Below are 24,813 nucleotides of genomic sequence, written 5' to 3'. Positions count from 1 at the left end.
ATGAAATCAAATTTAAATGAAAAATATCCTTCTGGATTTTTGCAAAAACTCCCTTTATCCACACTTCACAATAATTCTGTTTACACAACATCTACCTTTTATCATATTTTGGTTAATTTGACAATTTAAAAAAAAAATTTGAATGTAAGTTTCACTATTTATTATATTTTAAATGTCACTTAAATGTGATAAGTGATTTGTTTACACTGTTCATGTAAATTCTATCGATTTAAAGTATTTTAAAATGTAGCACATTTAATAATTGACATACAATAATACAATTAGAAGAGTTGAGCGGAGCGCAGAGGGTGTCTGCGGGCAGAGGAAGTCTCTAGCAATTCCCATGTCCACCCTTCTCCTTATCAGCTCTCTCATTAGAGATGACACCACGTATATGCACGCGACAGGCAGCCCACGGTGCTTGCCGAGAGTCCGCGGCAGGAGGGATGAGAGAGGTGCTGGGAAACTCTCTAATTGGGATCCATCAAAGGCAGATATTCTGGCCTCCTCTCTCGCACCCGCACTCTACATCACTCTTCCTATTACAAGCTCCAGTGATCTCTATCAACTTATGTGACATGTAATGGGCAGAAAATCATGCCAGCTGGGTGAGTGTGCAGTTCTATATGTGAAATAGTAGGCTTGGAAGACCAAGTCTCGGCATCTATTAACCATATTGGTGAACACAAATTCAGGCCTTGATCCTCTAAAACTGACACTTATGACTCAATTATCTGCAACGTAATTAGGAGGCCAAAACATATAGGCAAAACACGCTCATTTTTGATAAAGCATGTGGCATATGCACAAATGTAAATGAAAACATGGGAACAGAGGTAGTCAGGCGGCTTGAATATTGCTTTTGCAAGACATTTAGAGAAATGTTGATTTTGCGTTTGTGCGCGCATCACACCTGTATCTCCAGCTGTTGAACGACCTGCATCTGGACCCTGCATTGGGCCGTACTGCGATCATCCAGGGCGTGTTCACTGTTCAGGTGCCTGAGAGAGAGAAACACAAACATGTGATGACATATCCTGATACACAGTCTACTAGATCAATCCACGACCCTATCTAAACTCCCAGAGGGAGACCTGTAAGCATATTTGGACCATCTGCCACAAACCGTGTCGCTGACCTGCCTGATACAGTGCGCACGCACACACCGTACGGCTGTGTCTTAGCCTTTTGGGATTGCCTCGCAGTTTCTGCTGTGTATGCTAACATGTTAACACTACATGCCCGTGCGTCTAGTCCTGACTACACATGCACTTACCCAAAGAGGTTACTGAGCCATCAGAGATCTCGTTTTGGCGTCATGGCAAACCATGACTTCACATAAATCAAAATACAAGCACAGATAGTGCTTTATTTTTCCATTTTGGAGTAGAAATATTTTATGGAATTCTCTTGGGATCACAACGGCCCTCTCAGAGGAAACCCCTAACAATAGTGGATTTCCACTCGAAAACACAGTTTTCACTAGGCGTATAAACTCAATTTCCTTTCGAAAGAAAATAAAAACAATATTAGAACATGAAAGATGCGGAAAATGAGGTTTTCCCGCTGAGGATTGTCATATGAACGAATGTGACCCTACTTTTTGCTGAAAGTCTACTTTGCTAAATTTTTATTTATCGCCAAACCGTGTTTACCATCACTCCTCAAAAGAAATGAAAATAACTTTAGCCATGATTGTCTCTCTATATTAGGTCTAATCTAGTGTCCTAATGTCTCTGTTATTCAGTTGAAATGCAGCTGGAGTAGTATATTATTTTGGAAACGGGTTTTGTTTTTTTGTCAGAAAGTGCTGTAGTCCATGAACTCTGAGTGGGAGTTGAAAAAGGGGGGAAAAAAACCACCTGGATATGACTTCATTTGTTTTACTCATCAAGAGCCGCTTCAGATGGGTGAGCTTTGCCCGAAGTTATTCAAGTCGTGTTTTCTTTATGAAGCAATCCAAAACAAAACTCCAAAACAAAGCAAAACAAACAGATGATGTAGGAAACGAATGAGGAAGCAAAATTGAAAAGGGACTGTGTCAGATAGGACACAAAGATGGATCTGGGATCTTTCCTTCACACCATCTGTCTCATCCCGCCTCAACTTTTTCCAAGCTTAAAATCGCACAAATGAACCCCTGCATGCATATAAACACAATTATATAATCCATATAACATCCAAATGATGATGTCATGAAGAATTTGAGTGATGATATCATTAATCCCTCCCAACTTCTAACCACACACCTGGTGAGGTTTAATGACTCTGAGGTCAAGGGTCACAGAAGATATAGAGGAATTACAGTCCTCCCTTTCTGAAAGCATTATAAAGCAAAATCTTTATGAGAATTCCTTGAATTGTGCATACTCATTTCTCCCATAATGAAAAATGTATATTCATTTTGAGATTTGCTAAAGATTACAATGAAGTTTTATTAATTCATACTTTTAAAGTTTTATTATATATGAGCATTAGTGGATGGCAAAGGTAATCAATAAATAGGAGAAATGCGCATTCAATTAAATGAATGTTTTATTCTCTACCCCATTTCTCATACTGTACATTATAATGTTGTGTATAACGCTAATTTCCTCTATTTTAGGATTACCTTTGCATTAACGAATGCTCACTTTACGTAAATCTTTTAGACTGTTCTCAAAATGAATATTTTTTTCATACTGTACATTAAATGTAAATTCCCTTGTAGCAGTTAACCTGACTGATTTAAGCTTTCAATGTTTAATTTATTAATTTAATATCAGCCAGTTATCAGATATTAACCTCAAAATTTAAAAACATTGGTGCAGCCAATCTCACCAATGCCTTCATTTGTGAGGGAATTCCTGCATTTTTCAGGACTCTCTTCATTGGCGTGGTTGCCCATGAGTGAAGTTCGCTGCGCGGCGCGAGAGCGACAAACGGAAGTGTGTGTGAGCAGCAGAATCTTAACCTTCGCAACACACACTCATCAATGTGATCCCGGCCCTGCTTTATCTCCGTGACACCCTCCGCATGACACAACCGTTTTGAGTGTCCGGCTGAAGGAAAAGAGGGGTACGCATTCGCTCTCTCATGAGAAATTAAACAAAAACAGTGATGTCACCCACTCGACTAATCCAGGCGCAGATAGACATTTTTTCCCCGCAAGCACATGATGATAATAACAAAAACATGATCTCATCTTACTCTCCCCTCTGTCCCACACCCCCCCGTCTCTCCCTTTTTCTGAATAAAGGAACAGACCACAAATTTTATGGCTCATAATAAACAGTAGCAGCGTTTTTCCGAGAGACCCGACAATGAGGCAGTGTTTACTCCCTGCACCCCAACGGGGATTCGAGGAGCATTTACAACGGTCACAGAGAAAAGTCACAATCCAGCCCGACAAAGGGTTTGAGTATTCTAACACATGTCGTCCTAGCATGCCAGAGAAAATTGAACATCATTAAAGAGCTCAAGACGAGAGTGTGTGAGATAGACGCAGAAAGAGAGAGAGACAGGATCAAGATTAAGAGTGAATTAATGTTTTATTCTCTCACCACTCTAGTTAGAGAAAAAAAGAAAAACAAGAGACTGAGATTTCATCTGGGGATAAAGTGTGTTCATATTATGTCCAGATGAAACTGACAGACGTTTTGAAGCATTTTTTGAACTCATTTTGAAGGGAATTCTGTGAAAAGGATTTGAAAAGTTGTGAAATGGTGTTAAACAGAGCTGAGAGTGACTGTTCACACAGGACGTTTATGTGTTTAACTATATCGCTTTTTAATAGTTTTGTACAAGATGGATGTTTCACTGTTTATTCTGTGTCTTGTGCATGAGTACCATAAGATGCTCAGCCAACTTAGAGGCTCCTCTTCAAGGTCAGGTTTTAAGACAGTGGACCAATCAGAATAATCAGTGGGCGGGGCAAGCATAAGCTTACAGCGTGTTTACAGTAGACACTTAGTCATGGTCAGAATGACACTTACACATTTGATAATAAACATTTATTGTCTGGCTATCACCAGAACAAGCTCAATTTAAAACTGAACATTGGTCAGAGGAGTCTGCTCTGTATTTTCTTCTGCACAAGAGGCGTGATCAACTGACATTATTCAAATAACTGTACGCAATTGGATAGTCCTTCAACCAATCAGATCACAAGAGGCGTGATCAACGGGCAACTACCCATCGTTTCTCTATCCGTCATCATTTTAAACCCGCCAATAGCGAGCCAGGTGAATAAGCCAATCTGTGATTGGTTCCCGCAAAAGTATAATAGAAGCAGTAGAAATTAATGTATGGGCTTTTTATCCAAAGTGACTTTTTTAAAGGCAAACAGTTCTTCGGATCATGCAATCAATAATATATAAAATAAAATAATAAAATAAAATAATAAAATAAAATAAATAAAATAAAATAAAATAAAATAAAATAAAATAAAATAAATAAAATAAAATAAAATAAAATAAAAATGTATTATCTGTCTTGTGTTTCGAAATGCAACTCCCTTATGGGACGGGTAAAACAGTTAAACAATTCAAAACAGTGAAGACTTAAAAACACTGTCCATGTTGAAAAATGTGGCTGTCAAAACATTCATCCAGCGCATCCAACATTCTGTGTGAATGTCCCCTTACTGGAAGCTTAAAGCATTATTAAATTAGCCAAAATGAACATGTACAGGGGTGTGTAGAGCTTTGTGAATGGCGGGCGTTGGTACAGCGGGCACAGACTCCATGTGGGCCTTATTTCCTACTACTAGTGGCAGACAGCCAGATGGGGCTATAGAATAGACAAAAAGAACACAAGAAGAGACTCCTCTCTTCCTGTCTTTAGCAATGACTAAAGAGTTCTGACTAGGCCAGGGTGCACGGCACTGACGGCAATATCTGTCACCCCCTCCTTTCTTATCTCACGTCCCCCCCCTACTCTCCGCTTGCCCCGAGGCTATGTGAAATGAGACACCGCGCAACCAAACAACAGCTTTACTCTTAAAACTTTCCCAGACTCTCCGGCTCTTTGATGTGCGTGTCAGCGACTATCATGCGCGCTTCCCTCTCCCGTCCGCGTGCACCGAGCACGCTCTTCACCCCCGTCGCCAGGGACGACCGGAGGAAATTTACATACACATCTTTCCGGCTTGTCAATACAGCAGTCCCCTCGAGGAAGCGCAGCCCTGGAGTCAAAAGATGATGTGAGGGCTAAATAAATAAAAACACGAAGATGTGACCGCCACTCATTAATGGACAAGAACGCCCGACTACTGTAAGAGACGGAGCTGACCTGCTGGATATCAAAGAAGATGTTCGAGGGAGAGGATGAGAAAATAAATAGCAGTTGCGTTGCAAGCCTCGAGCCCGCTGGGGCCACGGCAATGGCTGGCTCGCACCCCTGTGACAGGCGGACATGTCAGGACTTTCCACTGTGAAGTCTCATTATTTTAACACACAGAGACAATGGGACTGTTTACATCGCCTTCCCTGTCTGATCTCTTCCTCTCTTTATCTCCTCTCGCCCCCCCCAGCATCCCTAAAGACCCCAAACTGGCAAACACACGCGCAAAGAAAAAGAGATGGTGAGAAGAAAGAAGATGGGGAAAAGGGAGATTGAGGAGGGGAGGGAGGCTCTTTTTGATGTCTTTGCTTGTATCCAAGAAACAAAGGCTTCTAATTGTAAATGAGCTAATTAAGTAAACCACTAACGAAGCGTGAAAACAATTTGCTTGACCCAGCAGTGGAGCGCTCAAGAATGGAGAGGGAGAGTTATGGGAGTGGGGAGCTAATCGGCCTCTGACAGCATTGAAGAGTTGCGGGTAGCTACCTGATCAGAGACACACACACACACACACACACACACACACACACACACACACACACACACACACACACACACACACACACACACACACACACACACACACACACACACACACACACACACACACACACACACACACACACAGTTCCTCTTGACCGTAGGACAGGTCAACAAGAAGAGAACTGAAAATCTGTCTCTATGGTTACTAGCAAGGAATGTGTAAACTAGTTTCCTGTGCAAAAGTATTAGCTGAACCTTTAGTTGTGTTGTGAAAGCCATAAAGTTTCTGGAGTTCTTGCACACTGCTCACATCTGAATTCAGAAATGAAAAGGCTCAAAAGGTACACTTAATTTATCAAAATCTAAAGAAATTAGTATTAGCACTATTTTTTATAGTAGTAGTAAAAAAAAAAAAAAACAGATAAAAAAAAAAAAATTATGGTCACACCAGTATAGCCCAACTCTGGCATTAAATAAAAAAATAAAACGAGAAATTGCATCTTTCTCATCTCACAATTGTGACTTTATATCACGTAATTGTGAGTTTATAAACAGGGGGAAACAGTCGCACCTCTTTTTCTTTTTTTATGTAGTGGCGGAAATGGGCTTCCATACATCAGAGATAACTTTTTTAGGCTATATATATATATATATATATATATATATATATATATATATATATATATATATATATATATATATATATATATATATATATATATATATATATATATATATATATATATATATATATATATATATATATATATATATATATATATATATATATATATATATATATATATATATATATATATATATTTTTTTTTTTTTTTTCTTTTTTTTTTTTTCTTTACAAATAAAAAAAAAAAAAATCATACATGTATTGTATGATAATGTTAATTTGATAATTGACCAGGACAATTTTTGCTAACCAAGTTCATTTAATTGAAAATGTAATTGTAAAATATTACAATTTAAAGTTTTGTATTTTAATATATTTTAATATTTTTAATGTATTATTGAACATTGTATATGTAATGTACAATATAATACATGTATTAATGTATTATATATTATGTATATATATATATATATATATATATATATATATATATATATATATATATATATATATATATATATATATATATATATATATATAAATATCTATTGTATATTTATGTATTAATTTCTTTCAAAAAAATTCTCTCTCTATATAATCTTTAAGGAAAACCAAAAGGTGTGTACACACATTTATAGTCTGACATACTACGCATTTGCTTGTAACTCTACAGAGGGCACTCTAGTTTACTCTGATTGTGTCCTCTGACTGTGAAATACCTGTCTATCAAGCGTTAGCACTCTTTTTTCATACACGAGTACAGTCCCACAGCGCTGGTGAATGTCTCACACTCTCTTCAGCAATAACCTTGCACCCCCCACCTCCCTGTGGAATTCATTCGTCTCTTGTCTGTTCAAACATCACACCTGAACATGGCTGTCAGCCGCCCGGCTGTCTTATTGCCTTTCCTCTCATCCCCACACTTACTTCAGCGCAAGAGAAGGCCTTTAGTTTACAAGCGATCTGCAAGCTCATCGAAAAAAGGATGAATGCACATTGACAGATGGAAATGCTAACAGCCAGAGACTTGTTTTGCGGGACGCAGCGGAGAACAATGAATGCTCCGCAGCTCGGCTAGGGCTTTTACGCGAGTTACAAGGTTTGACGTGAATGTAGTACATGACGTGCTTCTGGAGTGGATTTGATGGACAGCTGCCACTCACTTGATGAACTGGCCCATGTCCTCGCAGAGCGCCTCGCAGCCGGGCCACTTGCACTCGCCGTGTCCGTAGAGCGGGTGGGAGGCTGTGTGTTCCTCGTGGGTCGAGCTGCGGAAAGAGAAAAAAAAGATCTGTTTACTTGAACTATTAATGGTCATGTCACGCTAAACTTTTACATAAAGAAAACGATTTTGTGTGATGAAGCAGAAATTACAAACTCAATTCTTTAAAAACATCTACTAAACACCTGCTTGCTTATATCAGAACAACTCATTGGGGTCGATATCTTATTGCAATTTTTCAGGCGGTCGGCATGGCAGTCTCACACACATGCGACTAATACAAAGCAATGAAGCAATGGAAACAGTCTCAAACGTTCCCTGTCTGGGAAAGCCGATAGCTTTGAGCCAGTCCTTCAGGAAGCTTTGAACAAATGCAGTTTGAGGGGACCTGGTAAATGTAAAAAAGTACAAAAAAACAGTCAGCTTTCCATAATCGTGACTGACAGGCTTCCAATGGTAAGTGTGTATCATTGTATTAGCATCTTGCGCTACGACTCGGGTTCAGATGTCTCAGATGCGGCCAGGAACAACACACCGCTATCTAATTACGAACTAACGTGGACGATCTTCAGATGTTTCTTGGTAACGACGGGAGTACGGATAAGGTGGCTGCTGATGTGCTGACAGGGCCTGCTGGTGGGGCCTGGGGATAAACGCTATGGTTTTGTTTCATTTGAGATACAGCCACTGTGTGCTCTGTGGCCGAGAAGTCTGGAACGGGTCTCTCTGGCCCGGCTTCTGTAGAGACCCATAACGGATCAACCTCGAACTCCTGCCAGCAGTCTCATCCAGCAATTTTTCATTTCGGGCCTGGCCAACTGCCACGGGCTAGCATGTAGCTTGGCTTTTTTTTGAGGGCAGGGACCACAGAATCCTTCGTCATGTGTCTGACTGTTGCTAAGCATGGGCAGGGGGCTAAAGGGGGGGATGCAGCTTGTGGCGGTTGAAGGTCTGGGGAACTCTTCCCAATTCCACATCAGAGTACTGCTTAATATAAAGCAGCTTGGTTGCAGATGAGGCCCTCCTGATGCGGCACACACATGCTCCCTCCACCTCTTCATCAGATGTGCTGGCAGTAGACGGCCCACGCAATTCAGAAGCTGCTCGAGCGCTAGACATTACAAACTACTGGCAACCACACTGTCCACATGTGCCATGCATTAGCCTCACCGCACAGTTTTTCTTCCCTTTTGAGTCGCGAGTGTGTGTGTGTTTGTGTGTAAATGTGTTAGGCCAAGTCAGGGAGAACAGTGTTAGAACAAAACATGATGGAAGGCGTGCTTTTCTTTCTGTTTAGCCATATCCATATAGCATGGTGGCATATAGGGTGGGGTGTGTGAGGGTTTATTTGGCTGTAGTTTGGAGACCCCCCAGTGTAAAAATGGCCATATTACATAAAAAGATCCATAGAACTACCGCAAACATCACACTGCAGAACCATTCAAGTGAATATGAATTCTTTGAGTGAGGGTTAGTTGCAAGTAATTATGCATAATGTACGGTAAGTACATGTAACATATGTAACAAGGATATATATATTTATATTTTTTATTAATGTATGCATGTACAAGAATTAAATTAAGGTAATGTCAAAAATTACCTTTATATAAGAACAACAGCAGTCTAAGATGTGTCCTTATTTAGATAGCCACGTGTGTACATTGTGTGTGTGGACATGTTTTTGTGACATATGAGGACACAAATGTGTATAATGACATAGGTATGACATAGGTATTACAAGGAGAGGGTGAAATATACTTTGAAATATACTTTTCAAAAGGCTTATAAATCATACAGGATGTTTTTTTTTTTGAGAATGTAAAAATGCAGAATGTTTCCTGTGATGGGTAGGTTTAGGGGCAGGGGCAGTGTAGTGGGATAAAAAATACGGTTTGGAATGTCTCCATATTTCTCAAAAACAAACGTGTGTGTGTGTGTGTGTGTGTGTGTGTGTGTGTGTGCGTGTGTGCGTGTGTGTGTGTGCGTGTGTGTGCGTTTAACTCACTGAGTGCTCTGCAGGTGAGCGCCTTTGGAATAAGGCATGAGATGCTCGTCACTGGACTCCTTGGTAAAGGACGAGATCCACTCAAAGAGTCTTGCTCTTAAAATAGATAGAATTGTATGACTACACAACAGGAGGACAACTCTCTCACACACACAGCTGCTCACCTCTCAGCTAAATTATCACAGTATACTTTCACCTACTCCACACACACACACACTCATGCTAAACTGGCACAGGGGCGTCAGTCATGCTGAAGGCATGCTATGTTCTGAGGAACTCACACAAGCACCAAATATCAAATGAAACCAGGCATTTTACATCAGCTCATCAAACGGCACCTGACAGCAGAGACCTTGAAATACGACGTGTGTGACAAAAATATCTATTTATGAAATACTGTCAAGTAGCAGTTGGCACTTTGAATGCTCATGATACAGAACACACAGGTGAATCTATAGCACTTTGTTTGCTTACTTTCAAAATACTGCCAATTTTAATTTGAATAAAACTGTGGATACTGGTGGTTCATGTCTTTGACTCACTATAAAAGATATCACGTGGATAAACAAAGTATGCTTGTGAATTTTCCACTGACCTGTCTCTCTTTGGAGTGTGCACAGAGTTCTGTCCATTTGGCAAAGGATGATGGGGGATCTGAGGTGAGACCTTGGAGGCCGAGTATGAGGTAGTGTTGGAGCTGTTGGTGGTCAGATCGAGACCCTCGTGTTTCATGGCCTCCTCTGTGCTCTGAACACTGGCCACGTCCTTCCACAACTGCTGCAGGTCAGTGGGACACATGGCTGAGATAGATAAAAAAGAAAGAAAGCAAGATATTACTACAAACTATAAATCATTATTTATTACAATAAATCCTAAGCCAGAAAAAAACAACACCTTTAGTAAACCATAAGGGCTATAATCCACAAACTCCATTGAAACACAACAAGGTGAGACAATCCTTGAATCAACAACAGGTGCCCTACGATGAAAGCCTGGTGTTGAATGATGAGAGCTCCTTCTGAAAGCATTCAAAACCTGCGTCTCTCCTTATCACACCTCCAAAGCCACCCCCTCTACACCTCACCTCATCTTGAACGGCGGCCAGCTGGCAGCGCATCCCGCCCCAGAGATCTCAAAGTCTGGCAGTGCGCTGACATTAGTGTGGCAAGCCATAAACCACCAGACACACACCGCGCCACACTTCACTATGGGAGGGGGGAACGCCAATGGGACTTGTTAAGTTCACGGGAGAGCAGAAGGAGGGAACCGTCCCAATCTGAGGAAGCAAATGGCTAATTTCAGCGTGTTTTTGTTATCTTTCAACATCTCCGCAAATCCCCCTGGCTACCTCCATTTGTAATTATCACTGTCCCGACCGGCACTGCAACTCACTGGGTGAATTAATCTTGGCTAGATGCTCTCTTGGCATTTTTTTTGTTTTATTTTCCCCTCAAACTTGCTGAATTCGGGATTGTTTTCGTCTCTTGGAAAGCGGAGGGGGTCTAGGTTGGGAGGGAGATTTGAGGGTGTAAAAAAGAGAAAGGGGGGAGGGCGGCCAAGCTCGTCTGGCGCACACTGTTCCCGAAAAGCCACAGCCTGCTACGCTATCTCACATGGCAAAGACTTAATAGCAATCTAAATATTATGTCTGGTCCGCCAGCATTCTTGTCCCGGACCCCGCCAAAACAAAACTCCTCGCCTGGCCTGGCTCTCTTCACCCCACCTCCCTCTCTTCCCAGCAGGCCCGGGGCCAGGGAAATGATGTATGGCCACACTTGCAGCTACAGGCTGTTGTTCACTAGACACAGACAACCTGACAGAGCACCAAAGGACCACGGATGTATTTTAACCCTGAAAATAACCAAGCCAGACCGGTGGTGTGGCGCTGTTGCCGTGGATGGAGGGAGGTGTTTTTTTGGTGCAAGTTTCTACTTTTGTGAAAGAACAGCCAGAACATAGGAAGTGGAAGGGAGGACGCAGGGTGGAGATGGAGCGGTTTACCTACAGTGAAGTGTTTTTGTATTGCATTTTCTTCCAAACACGCGCACACGCGGGCAGGTGAGGCGTTTCCCCTGTGGTTGGCCACACACTCTCTCTTTCTCTCACACACACACTTCACAGAAAACACTAAAGTCAACCTCATCCCTCTGATGCAAAGCTAAATGTACAGCCATTACCACAGTCTTCAGGGTCACATGATCCTTCTGAAATCATTCTAATATGCTGATTTGGTACAGTTGAATAATTTGAAATAGAAATGTAGAAATAGAACTGTAATAATACAAAGGTTTTAAATGCATCCTTTCAAAATAAAAGTATTTATTTAATTGAAATTTTACTGACCCCAAACTTTTGAAGGATAAATGAATGTGTGCATTTACAGTACACTGAAAAAAAGTGCGCTGGATTTACATTATTTAATTGTGTCCATCGGTCGCACATGAATGAATTGCGTTGACCAAGCATTATTTATTCATGTAACTTTAAAATTATGGAATGAATACATTTTTAGTGACTCAATTAAGTAGTTTCAAAGTGAATTTCATATGACTTCTTGTCATTATTCAGACATTCAATTTCATGAATTCATTTATCCACTTCAATTTCATATACTTTAATGTTACACAAATAAATGATAATACTGCACTAGCTAGCTGAACTTTTAGCTAGCAAGAGCACATATTAGCATCTTAAATGCTAAGCATTAATAGCTCCTTCAGCAAAGTCTTTATGACATTAGTTGTATTAATCCACAGCCAAAGCAAATGCTCCACTCTACTCCACAATGGTAACCCACTGCAATTTAAATTGTTTTTTAATAATTCTCATTTTGCTCAAATACATTAAAAATACACTTTTAAATATAAAATAACATATACTTGCTCTTGATTTTGCCATTTGCAAATCATGCTGGGAACTAACAAGCCCCGCCCAGTTTCAGTTACTGCAACACAAATCATTCATGTAACACAACACAAAACGGATTAAGTTTGACTTCAATTTGACTTATATTTAGGTGGGCTGAACACAAGAAAATTAAGTTTGGACAAAATGTACAGCAATAGTGTTGCTTTAGCTCATTTTAATCAAGCAATTTGAACAAGTAGTATAAATATTTTTTTTCAGTGTCTGCTACCGTTTCACCGCAGCTCGGACTACATTACATCGGTTTACCATCTCCATTTAACTAAAAATCATAAGTAGAAAACCAATCACAATGCAACATTAAAAAAATCCCCTTTGGTTTCTTATGTCTGCTCCCTCCTCTAGCTTCATGCATCACAACTCCTGGAAAAAAAAATACTGAAGAAAAGTTTGGCATGGTGATCACAAAGCATTAAGCCGAGTCCAACAGATCTGGTTGCGCCCTTTGGACAGGAATTAAAATGACTTACTGTAACTGTTAAGTGAACATACAAAGAAATAAAAGTCATCCCGACTAGCAGTCGGGTCTAATGCAGTGAGTCACTTGTGTTTGAAACTCTAGCTTTTCTGAGGGAATGACTGGTTAGCCAAACAAACACGAAAACAACAACAACGGTTGGCGCCACCCAAGGATCAGAGAACAAATCCTTTTCAGCAGCAGCTACGGCCAAGCATGACTAGCCAGAAGAATGCGCATGGTTGGCTGGCCAGTCATAATGGAGGGCTTCTTTTCAGAGAGGGATTGTGGGGAAATTCCATGATTCTGTTCTGTCGCAGGATTTGTTGAAGGGATTCCAAGAGCCCAGAGTTTATTGTTCTTCAGACCCCTTGAAACAATGACATAAGCAACGGGAGTGGGAGGCGGGCGCTGGGGTCTGCGCCAGAAAGATGCCAAAGCCAAAAGTTTACAGCTGTCGCTAAAAATTATTTTCATCAATCTGCAAACCTTCCTCTGCTTTGCTCTCTCCCGCTCCTTTTTTTCCCCCTCTACCAGACTGCTTTTCCTAAAAGCAGCCTCGCGCATATGTCTGTGTGTGGGGTAGGCCCACTCAGGATTTCGGATGACGAGTCTATGTTTTCTTAAGACTGAAATAATCAGAGATGTCAAGAGCAATGGGCGAGAATGAGAGTCAAGCACTCTAATAAAAGACCGGGATCATTTTGGAGGCCCTATCGGCAAGAATGGCAGGGATTTCGGCATGGAAATTGGAGTCGGCTCCCTGTTTGTTCTGTCCTGTTGAGGCTCTTGTAATGTTATGGCCGCTGTGGAACCTGTAAAAGTTGAGGCGTCTAATTTCGGAGGATGGTGGCCAGTTTGCAGTCAAGATCCATTTCTGGTTGGACCCTTTGACAAACTGAAGAAAAATGGAAAAATACATTCAAAACTGATCCAAAACCTCCATTTCCTTCTGTAGGATAAGTGTGTCTGGAGCGTGTAAAACTCACATGCGCACACACATAAGCCCCCTCCCCAGTCTGCGCACAAAGCCTGGTAAATTTTGTGGCATATTTTACCTATTATCCAAATGACTGCCTTCCACAAAACCAACAATCAAGCTTTGCTTTTATCTCTTTATGAGCTGATTAAGTTAACAAGCTTCACATGTGGCTCTATGGACATGGCTGTAGTTAGTCTCTGGGGGGCTTCATCCCGCTCTAATAGATTGAGATGATAGCTCATTGCCAAATTTTGGAGGAAGAAGAATGAGGGATTCATTTTACAGCCAGCTTTATTAGCATTTAAGGTTGCGCATGTAGTAGCGGGGCAATTTGAGAGAGTGTGTGTGTGTGTGTGTGTGTGTGTGTGTGTGTGCTGGAGGCTGACTAAGAAAAAATAAGTGGGCGGCGGTCGCAGGTCTGGCCTCAGCCTGAGACTACCATCTGGTCCTAGGCTACGGGTCTGAGCACAGATGCAGCATTTATTTAGCACACTGCATTTCCTCCAGAGCTCCACTTTCCTTTAATAAGCATCACTAAAGGAGCGAATCAGACGTTCTGTGGTGTTTTTCTGGTTGTTGAGGACAAGAGGAGAGTTGTGAAAGAGACAGACCACCTTGCTGAGAGGTCAGCGGTTGTAGCACCTCACCCTGGGGCTAGACAGAGTCAGATTTTTGTGGTCAATATCGACCAGCAAATGGAGTTGAGGAAGAGTTTTGTACCTTCAAAGATATGCATTAGTTTAAGTGAGTCAGTATCTGCAACAAAATGATTGCACCTAAATTCCCTTGCAATTATAGCACATACTAAATTCGATAAATAAAATTCTTCACTTGTCACACAAATAGCAGGTGACTCTAATTGATTTCAATAGTCTGATGTTGACATGTTGCTAATCTTAATGGTACGGAACTTATAATAAATGTATTATAATGTAATGTATTTTATAATGTTGTCGCTTTATAATGTTGTATAATATCTTATAATGTATTTTTTTAAATACACTGAACTATTTTAGTGATATACAAGAAATATGTTTATTTACAATATGTTGATTTGATCATTGATGAAGTATATCTGAAGTATAGTATATCTGCCTTTATGCTATATTTGGCATAATCCTTTGACTGGTTTGTTCTTTAATTCAACTACAAGGCCTAAAATTAACATTCAATGTTTTTAAATTGTATATTTGTCTTGACATGTTTTCCAGTTTGACTATCTAAAAAGTCCCAAATTAGCATGAAATAAATGTACACTGTGTGTAAAATATTAAGACACGTTTTCATTTTCATGAATATAAGTGCTTTTGTCTTACTACACATTTAAGTACATTAAGTACATTTTCCCAATTATTTTAAGTATAAACAAGATAATCTGCTAGTGGAGCAATAAAAAAACAATTGTGTTCAAGATACAAGCTATGAAAACAAGTCTGAATAATTTATGCAGTGTTGAGTCTTATTTCATCTTAAGGATTTTTAGACATTTAAACTGGAAAACAGCACAAATTACTTTTTTGGTAAATAAGTATTTTGGTAAATTATCAGGCAGTACCCGATTGCTCAAAGGATGGCAAAGAAAACTCAACAGCAGTTTGTCATACACGTACTGTATCAATACTGAGTATTGGGGCATCCTACTCGGTTGACATACTGCTTTTTGCCCCCCCCAAAAAACAGTGAACCCTGAGCCTTGTTTAACAGATACTGTGTAATTGCATTGGTCTGTGTACCTTGCTGCAGGCTCTGAATGGGTACTGCTCCTTGGCCTGGCTGTAGGTTCACCAGGCCCTGTCTTTGTAGATTCAGAATGTGTTGCTGCTGTAGTTGTTGCATCTGGATCAGCTGCTGTTGGAAAGCCAACTGTTTATTCCCCAACTGCTGCTGCTGAAAATGAGAGAGAGAGAGAGAGAGAGAGAGAGAGAGAGAGAGAGAGAGAGAGAGAGAGAGAGAGAGAGAGAGAGAGAGAGAGAGAGAGAGAGAGAGAGAGAGAGAGAGAGTGAGAGAGAGATGTTAAACAACAAAACAAAGAGATGGGAAAAGCGAGAGGAAGAGACTTGGAGAGCTGCAGGATAAAGTGGGCGGGAAAGAGGAGACATTCATTGGTTTTTATAAGCCTTCAACCTCGTCCAGGACATGTTTAGATAGGACATATCCTGGAATAGAGATATTTTCCCCGGCAATCACCAAAGCACTTCCTGTGGCGGTAGACAACAAGCAGACAGCAAAACTCCGAGGCTCGGTTCAAAGTGTCGAAGTGCATTGTGAAGCCTCGTGCATTACGAGATAACACATTAATCTGTGAGTGACAGTTCCATGTGGTCTAGGACCGACACCAAAGACATGCTAGCAAACACGCTTGTTCATTCCTGCGTGTAGCAATCTGTTAGCATGTGGTTGGCTCCCAATTAACACGGCAATAAACAGTGACTAACAACATCTGTGCGCAATGTTAAGAACAGTTCCAGATTATATGACATCAGATGTTTATCATTTTACGATAAGGCTTGGTATTTTTTCACTACGCATGAAATGTGTTTTGTGAAACTTGAGAAGCATGACTCCAAAACTCGCTTTCGCTGTTTCATAAACAAAAGCCATCATTCAGCTTTCAAGAGATTTATTTTTGTTCCAGCTGACTTCTGGTGACGTTTAACAAAGAGATGAAAAATGAGCAAGCCGTTTTATCATCTATGACATAAGCACAGTGTACTCCAAGAAGACTAGCCCTAAACGTATAAAAAAAAAACTTAAGATCTTTAGCCAGAGGTGGGAAAGAACAGAAAAAAGGCCAAGGTGAAGAAAAGGCTGGAAAAGAGCTATTAAAAGTGATGCATGTATTATATGTTTAAAATGACCTAACATGGCATTATTGACTCAACCGATGACATTTTGGGAGTTTGGGCCGGGACTACACTACCGTTCTTTTAAAGAAATGTATACTTTTATCTAACATGGATGGATTAAATTTATCAAAAGATAAATTTTTAGAACTTTAGAACTAGAAAAGTATCACTTTCCTTTAGAACTAGAAAAGTATCATGGTTTCCCCACACAAAAAAAATTTCCAACGTTGACTATAATGAAGATTTATTTTGCACCAAATCATCATATTAGAATGATTTTTGAAGGATTGTGTGGCATTGAAGACTTAATGATGCTAAAAATTCAGCTTTGCCATCAAAGGAATAAATTACTTTCCAATATATTTTTAAATATTTTACATAATAATATAATATAACAACAATACTTTATAACATTACTGTTTTTACTGTATTTTTGATTAAATGCAATTTCTATGAGACTTCTTTCAAAAACATTAGGGGATCTAGAAACCCCAAACTTTTGAACAGAAGCGTAACTGGTTTTCTGAACAATGGAAGATGAGTAATGTTTTGGAAACCTTTTTCAAAGTATACATGGTATATGGTTCACCTTTAAAATAATAAAATAACCATCGCACACCTATTTCTAGAGCAGAAAGGTGCAGATTTAGGGAGTTGAGTGTGAGTTGTGTGTGTGTTAAGGGTAAGTGTGAGTGCTATGGAATACATGGCATGTGCCGATAAGGTCAGCTGGTGTCGTGGTGATAAATGTCCTCCTTCCTGAGCCGGCCTGAGTCAAACCACTGTTTCCAGAGACACGCTTTTTGATGTTCTCCAAATGAGAGATGGGCCTTATCTCCTTTAAGATAACGCCGCAAAAAAGTGGAGGGGAGAGAGAAAAATAAGTTGAAGGAGGGAAGGAAAATAAAAAAGGAAAATAATTAAAGGTAGTTTCTTAATCTCACTGTCAGAGAAGTGCTTGAGGCCGCCACCCGGGGCACAGGGCCTCATGGGAAAGGGCCACATGGGTCAACATCAACAGAGAAGAGAGAAAACACAAGCGTTTTCCAAAACCTACTGAGCTGCTTTGTTCCTTACATCCTACATAAGCAAAGGCAGCATCCTAACAATCACAAATCCTCATAAGTGAATGATCTGGAATAGGCACAAGAGACTCAACTCACCAAAGATTTCAAAAGTCTGACATTAGCAATGTCAGGAACATTAGACTTAGGAACTTCATAGAAATTATCTAAAGAAATGTCTTAACTTTTTTCTTAATCTGGCCCCAACTCGCCGAGAAGGGCCATAACCTGTTCTCCTCAACTTTGAGACTGACAGATGTGAAAACTGCGAACAAAGAACATTCAGTTCCGAAGAAGAACACAACCGAAGAAGTGAGCTAACATCAATATTCAGCATGTCTATCCCTTTCTTCCTCCTCCTCTTCATCCCCAACTCCTCTCCTTTCTATTCCTCTCCTTGTTTCGGTCCTATGGGACACAGTTCAAGTTCTTTAACACATTGTGTCTGCACGCTGTTTACATTAGATGCAGTTGAGTGGCTAAAGCTAGCGGAGTAACAGGCCTGTCAGCTTGATTTATGAGCACATCAAACAGAGTTTGGGCACGCCAGGCCCGACTGACAGCGCTACTTCATTAGGCTGACTCCAGGGTGACTCCACAGCTCAACCGTCAAACTGAGAGAGAGAGATAGAGAGAGGGAGTGGGTGAAACAATAAAAAACAGAAAAAGAGCAAAAGTCTGGATTGATGATGCAAAAATGTGTGTGGCAACCATCTCTCCCGCTCTTCTATCTGTCTATCTCACCTCTCAACCTGCTTGTGCTGACTGGCAGTGATATGGGCTGCAATTAAAGCATCTTTTACTGAGGGAGAGCATAACGTGTCATCTCTCCATCTTCAGCTGCTTTACAAAAACAGAGCCCCGAGTACGAGCCTCCGATTTCAAATCGCACATAATATATACATGCCTTGATTGTTGAAATATGGTGCTAATAATGACCAGTAAAAGGAAAATAAAAAATTCTGATGAGAAAATTGAGGTGGTGTTATTATGGCCAGAGATACAATTTGCTTCATGGCTTCAGGTGTCAAGATTCCTGTGCCAGTTGAGCCAACAGCCTGGTAGGAAAAGGAAAGGTAGGGCTTTAAAAGAGCGCTAGAGGGATGAGAAACACCACACGTTCTTGTGTTTCTATTTTGTTTCGTCTCCTCGCGCCTGACTGCTTACTTTTAGTCCAATGCTGTCAGTGCACTCATCCCCAGGGGAACACCACTACATGGCAGACAACACAAACACACACACACACACACACACACACACACACGGCCTAATCCAATACGCATATATATACAATTTTCCTAGCTGTGATAATCCAGGCAGCATGCATTTATCAGTTAAAATAAATCAAATTATGGCCATTCAAATGTAACAATATGCAAAAAAAGCACTCAAATCTGTACTTAAATTAAGTATGAAGCCGATTTCTCTGAACAAACACCCAAAAAACGTGCACACAATGTTGCTTCAGATAGTAAAGCAAATTGTCTTTTAAAGAGTTTAAATGTTAAATAAAACTAAAAAAATATGATGTGGATCAGATCCACGTCTTGTGTGTTAGGTCTTAAAGTGAAAAATATTAACCTGGCCCAACTGGATCAGCAGGGAAAAAAAACCTTAGTGGACAGCTACAGCAAATTATACATTTATTACAATGTAAATTAAAAGTTTAAAAAACATATATTTTTAAAGCTCATTTAAATGTTAAAATGAATAGCTTTTAATGGCTATAATTAATGGCTAAAATGTATTAAAAAAAATTCAGGATTGCAGCGTGTTGGCCAAGCATTCTTGTCTACATAAGTTGCGTAGGGCCAAATTTCAGGCCGACTAAAGAGGCCCTGAACAAACGTGAGCTGACCCGTGGGGAAGAGGAGCTGACCAATGCCCTCCCGATTTAATTTCCCCGCTCTCCTTCCGCTCAGAGAACACACCATCTCCCCTGCTCTAATATTTAATAAGGGAAAATGTCTGAAAAACTCCTGAGGCCTTGAATAAGGTTAGTCATGCTTTTTTATACCTTTTCCCTCCCTCTCACTTTTCAATCTTTTCCCTTGTCTTTTTTCTCTTCTTTTACTGTCACGTTCCTTGACTATCTGTGGAAAATGTCAGGATACTGGTCTCATTTGAAGAGTGTGTGTGTTTCGGGCACCTTGTGCATTTGCCACGCATTTGCTCTATCAGTCACTATGCTGTCCAGGGCATATCTAACGCGTCTTAATCCCTGTCCTCCATGTCCTATAGCATCCTCCCCCACCTCAGTCTCTCACCCGCTATGAAGTCAAGAACTCATTCATTTTTTTGATCCTCTCAGTCACACATACAGAGGCCTGCACACCACCTTCAACCTTACAGAGCTTAGATGGGAGACTGTAGATTATTCTCGCATTTAAACCAGTCTCCAAACATGGTCAAGCTGGATGCGTGGTGTGTTTTCTGTTTTGATGTTTTTTAGGGGCTTTTCAGATCTCTATCTCTATCTCTCGCCCGCTGGGAGACTAGTTAAACCAGCCAAAAATCGCCTTTGTCAGGCTTGGAGACAATCTAGGCCATTTTAAACCAGCTTAAAAATCAGAAAGCTATCTTAGGTTGGTTTGTATAGCAGGGCTCACCTTAACCTTAACCTGCATCTAGCTAGAACCTGTGCTAGTAGCTATGTGCTAATCTCTGCAGTTTTGATGGTTTTGGTTATCTTTTTAGACAGTTAGTCCGTATAACAATTTGACTGACCAGTTAAACCATCTTAACACCAGTTTAGTGAGCTTAGGAGACAAACTAGACCAATTTAACAAATTTGGGGAGGCTGGAGACTTACTAGACCATCTTAAACCAGCTTAAAAACCAAAAAGCTATCTTGGGTTGGTTTGAACAAGTTGTTTAGCAGGACTCAACTCCACAATGTAATTTCCTCTATCAAGAATCATAAAAGGTACTAAAGATGTCATTACAAACTCCATCTCACTAAAGTGATTCTACAATAATTTAAGCGACAAATAGTTTTTGTGCGCAAAAAAACCCCTAAATAACGACTTGCATAGCAAAGGCCCATTTCAAAACACTGCTTCGTAAAGCTTTGAACCGTTATGAATCAGTGCATTGAACTATTTGCACAAAAAATATTTTCGTTGCTTCATAAATTATTGTTATACCTCTGTAGTGAGATGGACTTTGTAACGATGTCTTTAGTGTCTTTATGGGTCTTGAGAAATGACATTGTGGAAATGACATTGCGGCCAATGGAGGCCTTTCTGAGCAATCAGATTTCAACAAAAATATCTTCATTTGTGTGCCGAAGATGAACTGGGGTCTTATGGATCTGGAACGGCATAAGGGTGAGTAATTAATGAGAGAATTTTCATCTTTGGGTGAACTAACCCTTTAAACTAACTTAACGCCAGTTTGTAGAGGATGGAAGGCTAACTAGAATATGCCTAACCAGTTCAAAGACCAGAAAACTATCTTAGGCTGGTTTTTAGCAGGGCACAAATATACAAAACCTTGGTTTCCTTTCATCTACACAAGCTATGGTAGCCTGCATGTTGCTAGCAGTTATGTGCTAATCTCTCCGCTAAGCCGTTTGTTCATTAAGACCTCGCAGAAACTCCTTGATTAAGTTGTATCTGATATAGCTCACGCCACTAACACACAGGCTGCAAAAGTTTGGATTTCATTTGACCGCCAGATTAACGCAGATCTTCTCTCCCGCAGTGCGCAGACAGTGATTATGCCCTCGCCTTTGTTGTGCTGCAGTTTTATCCTCAGTGATCCAACATGAATCCCCCTCACCTTCATTACCCAGATCAGGTCCTTCTCTTCCTCCAGTGCCTTAATTGACAATTAAAGAAACTCGTCAACTCCGCCATAGTGGGTTGTAATAGGGATTTTCCACTAGGCTTAGCAAGCGGCGACTTGTAAATTAATACTTAACGAGTATTAGTGGGGAAGCCCATGGTAAGGTTTGGAGCATGACTTTGGTCAACGGCAGAGAAATGAAAATCCATATTCCCCAAATGTCTTAATCCGCATTTTTGAATCACTTAATACACAAAATGCAATTGAGTGCTTGAGAGAAGAGGAAAAAAACTTTGTCTGTTTTCCTACTGAGGATTTCATGTAATGCTCAGTGATTACAGAGCCTTTATAAGGTCTGTGCCGCTCAGTGCCGCACGCAATCAGTCATGCAATCATCTCGCATATGAGAATACAGTTATTTTCAAAGGGTTGGTTTCTGGCTTTCAAGAGGAACTGGCCTCTGCTGTGTGACAAATGATGTGTCAGCCGGCTTGAGGATGCTCATCTAGGGTGCTGTGAGGGTGAAGTATGCTGTGAAGTGCACTACAGAGGGAGGGGACAGGGGTGTCTCACCTCTTTGGCCTGCTTCCCTGCTTGCTGTTGCTGGGTAAGGAGCTGGAGGTGCAACTGTTCCTGTTGCTTCTTGTAGTACTCCTGCAGCTAGACAAAGAAAGAAAGAAAGAAAGAAAGAAAGAAAGAAAGAAAGAAAGAAAGAAAGAAAGAAAGAAAGAAAGAAAGAAAGAAAGAAAGAAAGAAAGAAAGAAAGAAAGAAAGAAAGAAAGAAAGAAAGAGAGAGAGAGAGAGAGAGAGAGAGAGAGAGAGAGAGAGATATGATATTAATTTAACATAAATGTTACACTATACCGCAAAAAAATAAATAAATAATAATTACATTAAATAATAATAAATTAATAAAAAATTCATACATACTTTTATAAATAAACCAAACAATAAATTAATAAATTAATGAATAAGCATGCAAACAAACAAACAAACTCGGATATAAGCATCACATTTTAAATTGTATTTACCCCACAGTGGCATAAGCATATATTGTTACTATACTACTACTAAATTGTTAAATTTATGCTTGACAATATTCTTCATTAAGATACATTTTCTGAAAAGAATTCATAATATTTTATGCTATTTTGAAAAGCTTATGCAAAGTCAATTCATTTTATTATTACTATTCATTTAGATATTTTACTAAAAAACAAGAACATTTTACAATTGTTAGCATGAGAAAAAACCCCGCAAACTTCAGTGCTCCAAGGACATCGCACAAATATGTAGGAAAAAAGAAGCACTTTGACAAAACATCAATAACATACACTTTAAAACAAAACTAGATTAATCTGTACTGCAAATCTTAGTATGAAGGTCGCATGTATTGTACCTTTTCACTCCATTTTGTTTATTACACTACACAAACCCAATAAAGGGCATTTAAACATCAATGCTTCTCAAGTAAAGAGACACCATGGCACAATAGGTTGCCCAAAAAACTGTCCTGTCCATCTGCTTACACCGGAAAATGTGGGGCTATCAAATGAGTCACATGACACTGTTTCTCTACAAAGAGGCAGCTGGGTGCACGGAGTCGCATATGTCTAAAGGCATCAAAAAAATGAAAACAGGATAAAACAAGATCAGCTTCTTGCTTAAGGGCTAAAGTGCCTCCATAATAAGGCATATTCATCTTTTTTCAGCATTCCTCTAAAAGGCAGCTTAAACACCTGGCAGGTGGCGTATGAATGTGTCCTGTAAATCATCTGTCCACCCTTCTCTTGACGTGGCATACCTGACAGTGTGGAGACAGGCTTCCTTATTTATGATTGACTGAACTAAAACACACAACACCTGTCTGGGAAAGCGCTGGTAAAATGTGCCCTACGCTTCTAATCTCAGAGCAGTTTTTGTGCATCCTGAATTACAGTTATGATTAAAACACAGGTGGTAGAAACCAGCCAGAGGTCAGCACAAAAAGCCCATTTATGCCTTAAGGATCTGAGAGGTCTGAAATACAGACACCTGCTTTGATTCTTACACGGATGCGTCCCTTTTCCTAGAACTACCCATTAATTATGTGCAAGGAAAGTTTATTAAACACAAAATCACGCCATTGTCAAATGTGAAAAAAGCACCTTTTAGATGTTTTTGCAGTTCTGTTTGCTTGCGTAAGGAGTTTATGTAGTTAATAAAGCACAAGAAAGGTGTTTACACACTGGTTACTTATTCAGTGCTCAGCTGAATGAGCCTCTATCTGCTCTACACAGGTAAACACAGACCTGTATGTGCTTTATCATTGTGAAACACTTCGCCATGGCACACCTTGCTCTGATTAAAATCTTTGGGAACAGACCGAGGCATGTGGAAGTCAATGATTTTAAGTGTGCATAGTAGGGTTAGGGTATGTTTCATTCTCCAGAACAATGAAGGTTATTACACAAAAACAAGAAACAGGTGTGTGAGGGCAGAACAGGAGAGATAGGATTAATCATTTACAATGCTCAATTACTAATTCTCTGATTTTTTTTATTAGTTGCTAAGGAAAAAATCCTGTTTATTATTCTTCATGCTTAGTGTTGGGGTCTGATCGAAACTAATCGAGGGTCTATTGAAAACATAAAATCTTATGGAAAGTTTCATCAGATTTCGAACTATCTGAAAGAACGTTTTTGAAGCTAATGTTTATACAGATAATCAGAAATCTCATGAAGTTTTAAGTAGTAACGTGCCTTTAATGCTCACTTGAAAACCTGGAAATAATTATCCAAAAATGACAAAAAGAAACTGTATATGGGTGAGGTTTACACTGGCAATTATTTAAAATAATATTAAATAATATAAAGTGACTAATTTCCTGCATTTGAAGGACAAAAATATGAAACATGAGAAAGTCTTCCTGTTATGCTTCCATGTTTACCTTCGCCTGTATGAACTAGCTGCTACTTTCAAATAGCTTCTCTTTTACAGAGTCCTAAGTGAGACTGGCTTGCACCCACTAACACTGTCATTACACATCTCCAACCGTAGCTCTGGCTAACCGCAGACCCACCGCTGTTTGTTTTACTTTGAGATTATTAATTT

General features: G+C 39.9%; 1 protein-coding gene across 4 annotated transcripts in view; it reads right to left on the bottom strand.

Annotated features, from left to right (window-relative positions):
• foxp4 (forkhead box P4) overlaps positions 1 to 24,813 on the bottom strand; it is a 141,747-nt gene that overhangs the window by 26,051 nt on the left and 90,883 nt on the right. Inside the window, exons 5-10 of one of the 4 annotated variants that reach the window (XM_067432294.1) lie at positions 22,294 to 22,374; positions 15,755 to 15,905; positions 10,253 to 10,457; positions 9,658 to 9,753; positions 7,594 to 7,698; positions 914 to 1,001 (exon numbers count right to left, since the gene is read on the bottom strand). In XM_067432294.1, coding sequence (XP_067288395.1) covers positions 914 to 1,001; positions 7,594 to 7,698; positions 9,658 to 9,753; positions 10,253 to 10,457; positions 15,755 to 15,905; positions 22,294 to 22,374 — 726 coding nt within the window. Of the gene's footprint in view, positions 1 to 913; positions 1,002 to 7,593; positions 7,699 to 9,657; positions 9,754 to 10,252; positions 10,458 to 15,754; positions 15,909 to 22,293; positions 22,381 to 24,813 lie in introns of all 4 variants that reach the window. The other 3 variants (XM_067432291.1, XM_067432292.1, XM_067432293.1) reach the window with 3 other exon arrangements.

Source organism: Pseudorasbora parva, chromosome 22 (genome assembly GCF_024679245.1).
Source record: "Pseudorasbora parva isolate DD20220531a chromosome 22, ASM2467924v1, whole genome shotgun sequence".
In the NCBI taxonomy this organism is placed as follows: domain Eukaryota; kingdom Metazoa; phylum Chordata; class Actinopteri; order Cypriniformes; family Gobionidae; genus Pseudorasbora; species Pseudorasbora parva.
Note: the sequence above shows the minus strand (reverse complement) of the source record. Positions and strands in the feature narration are given on the sequence as shown.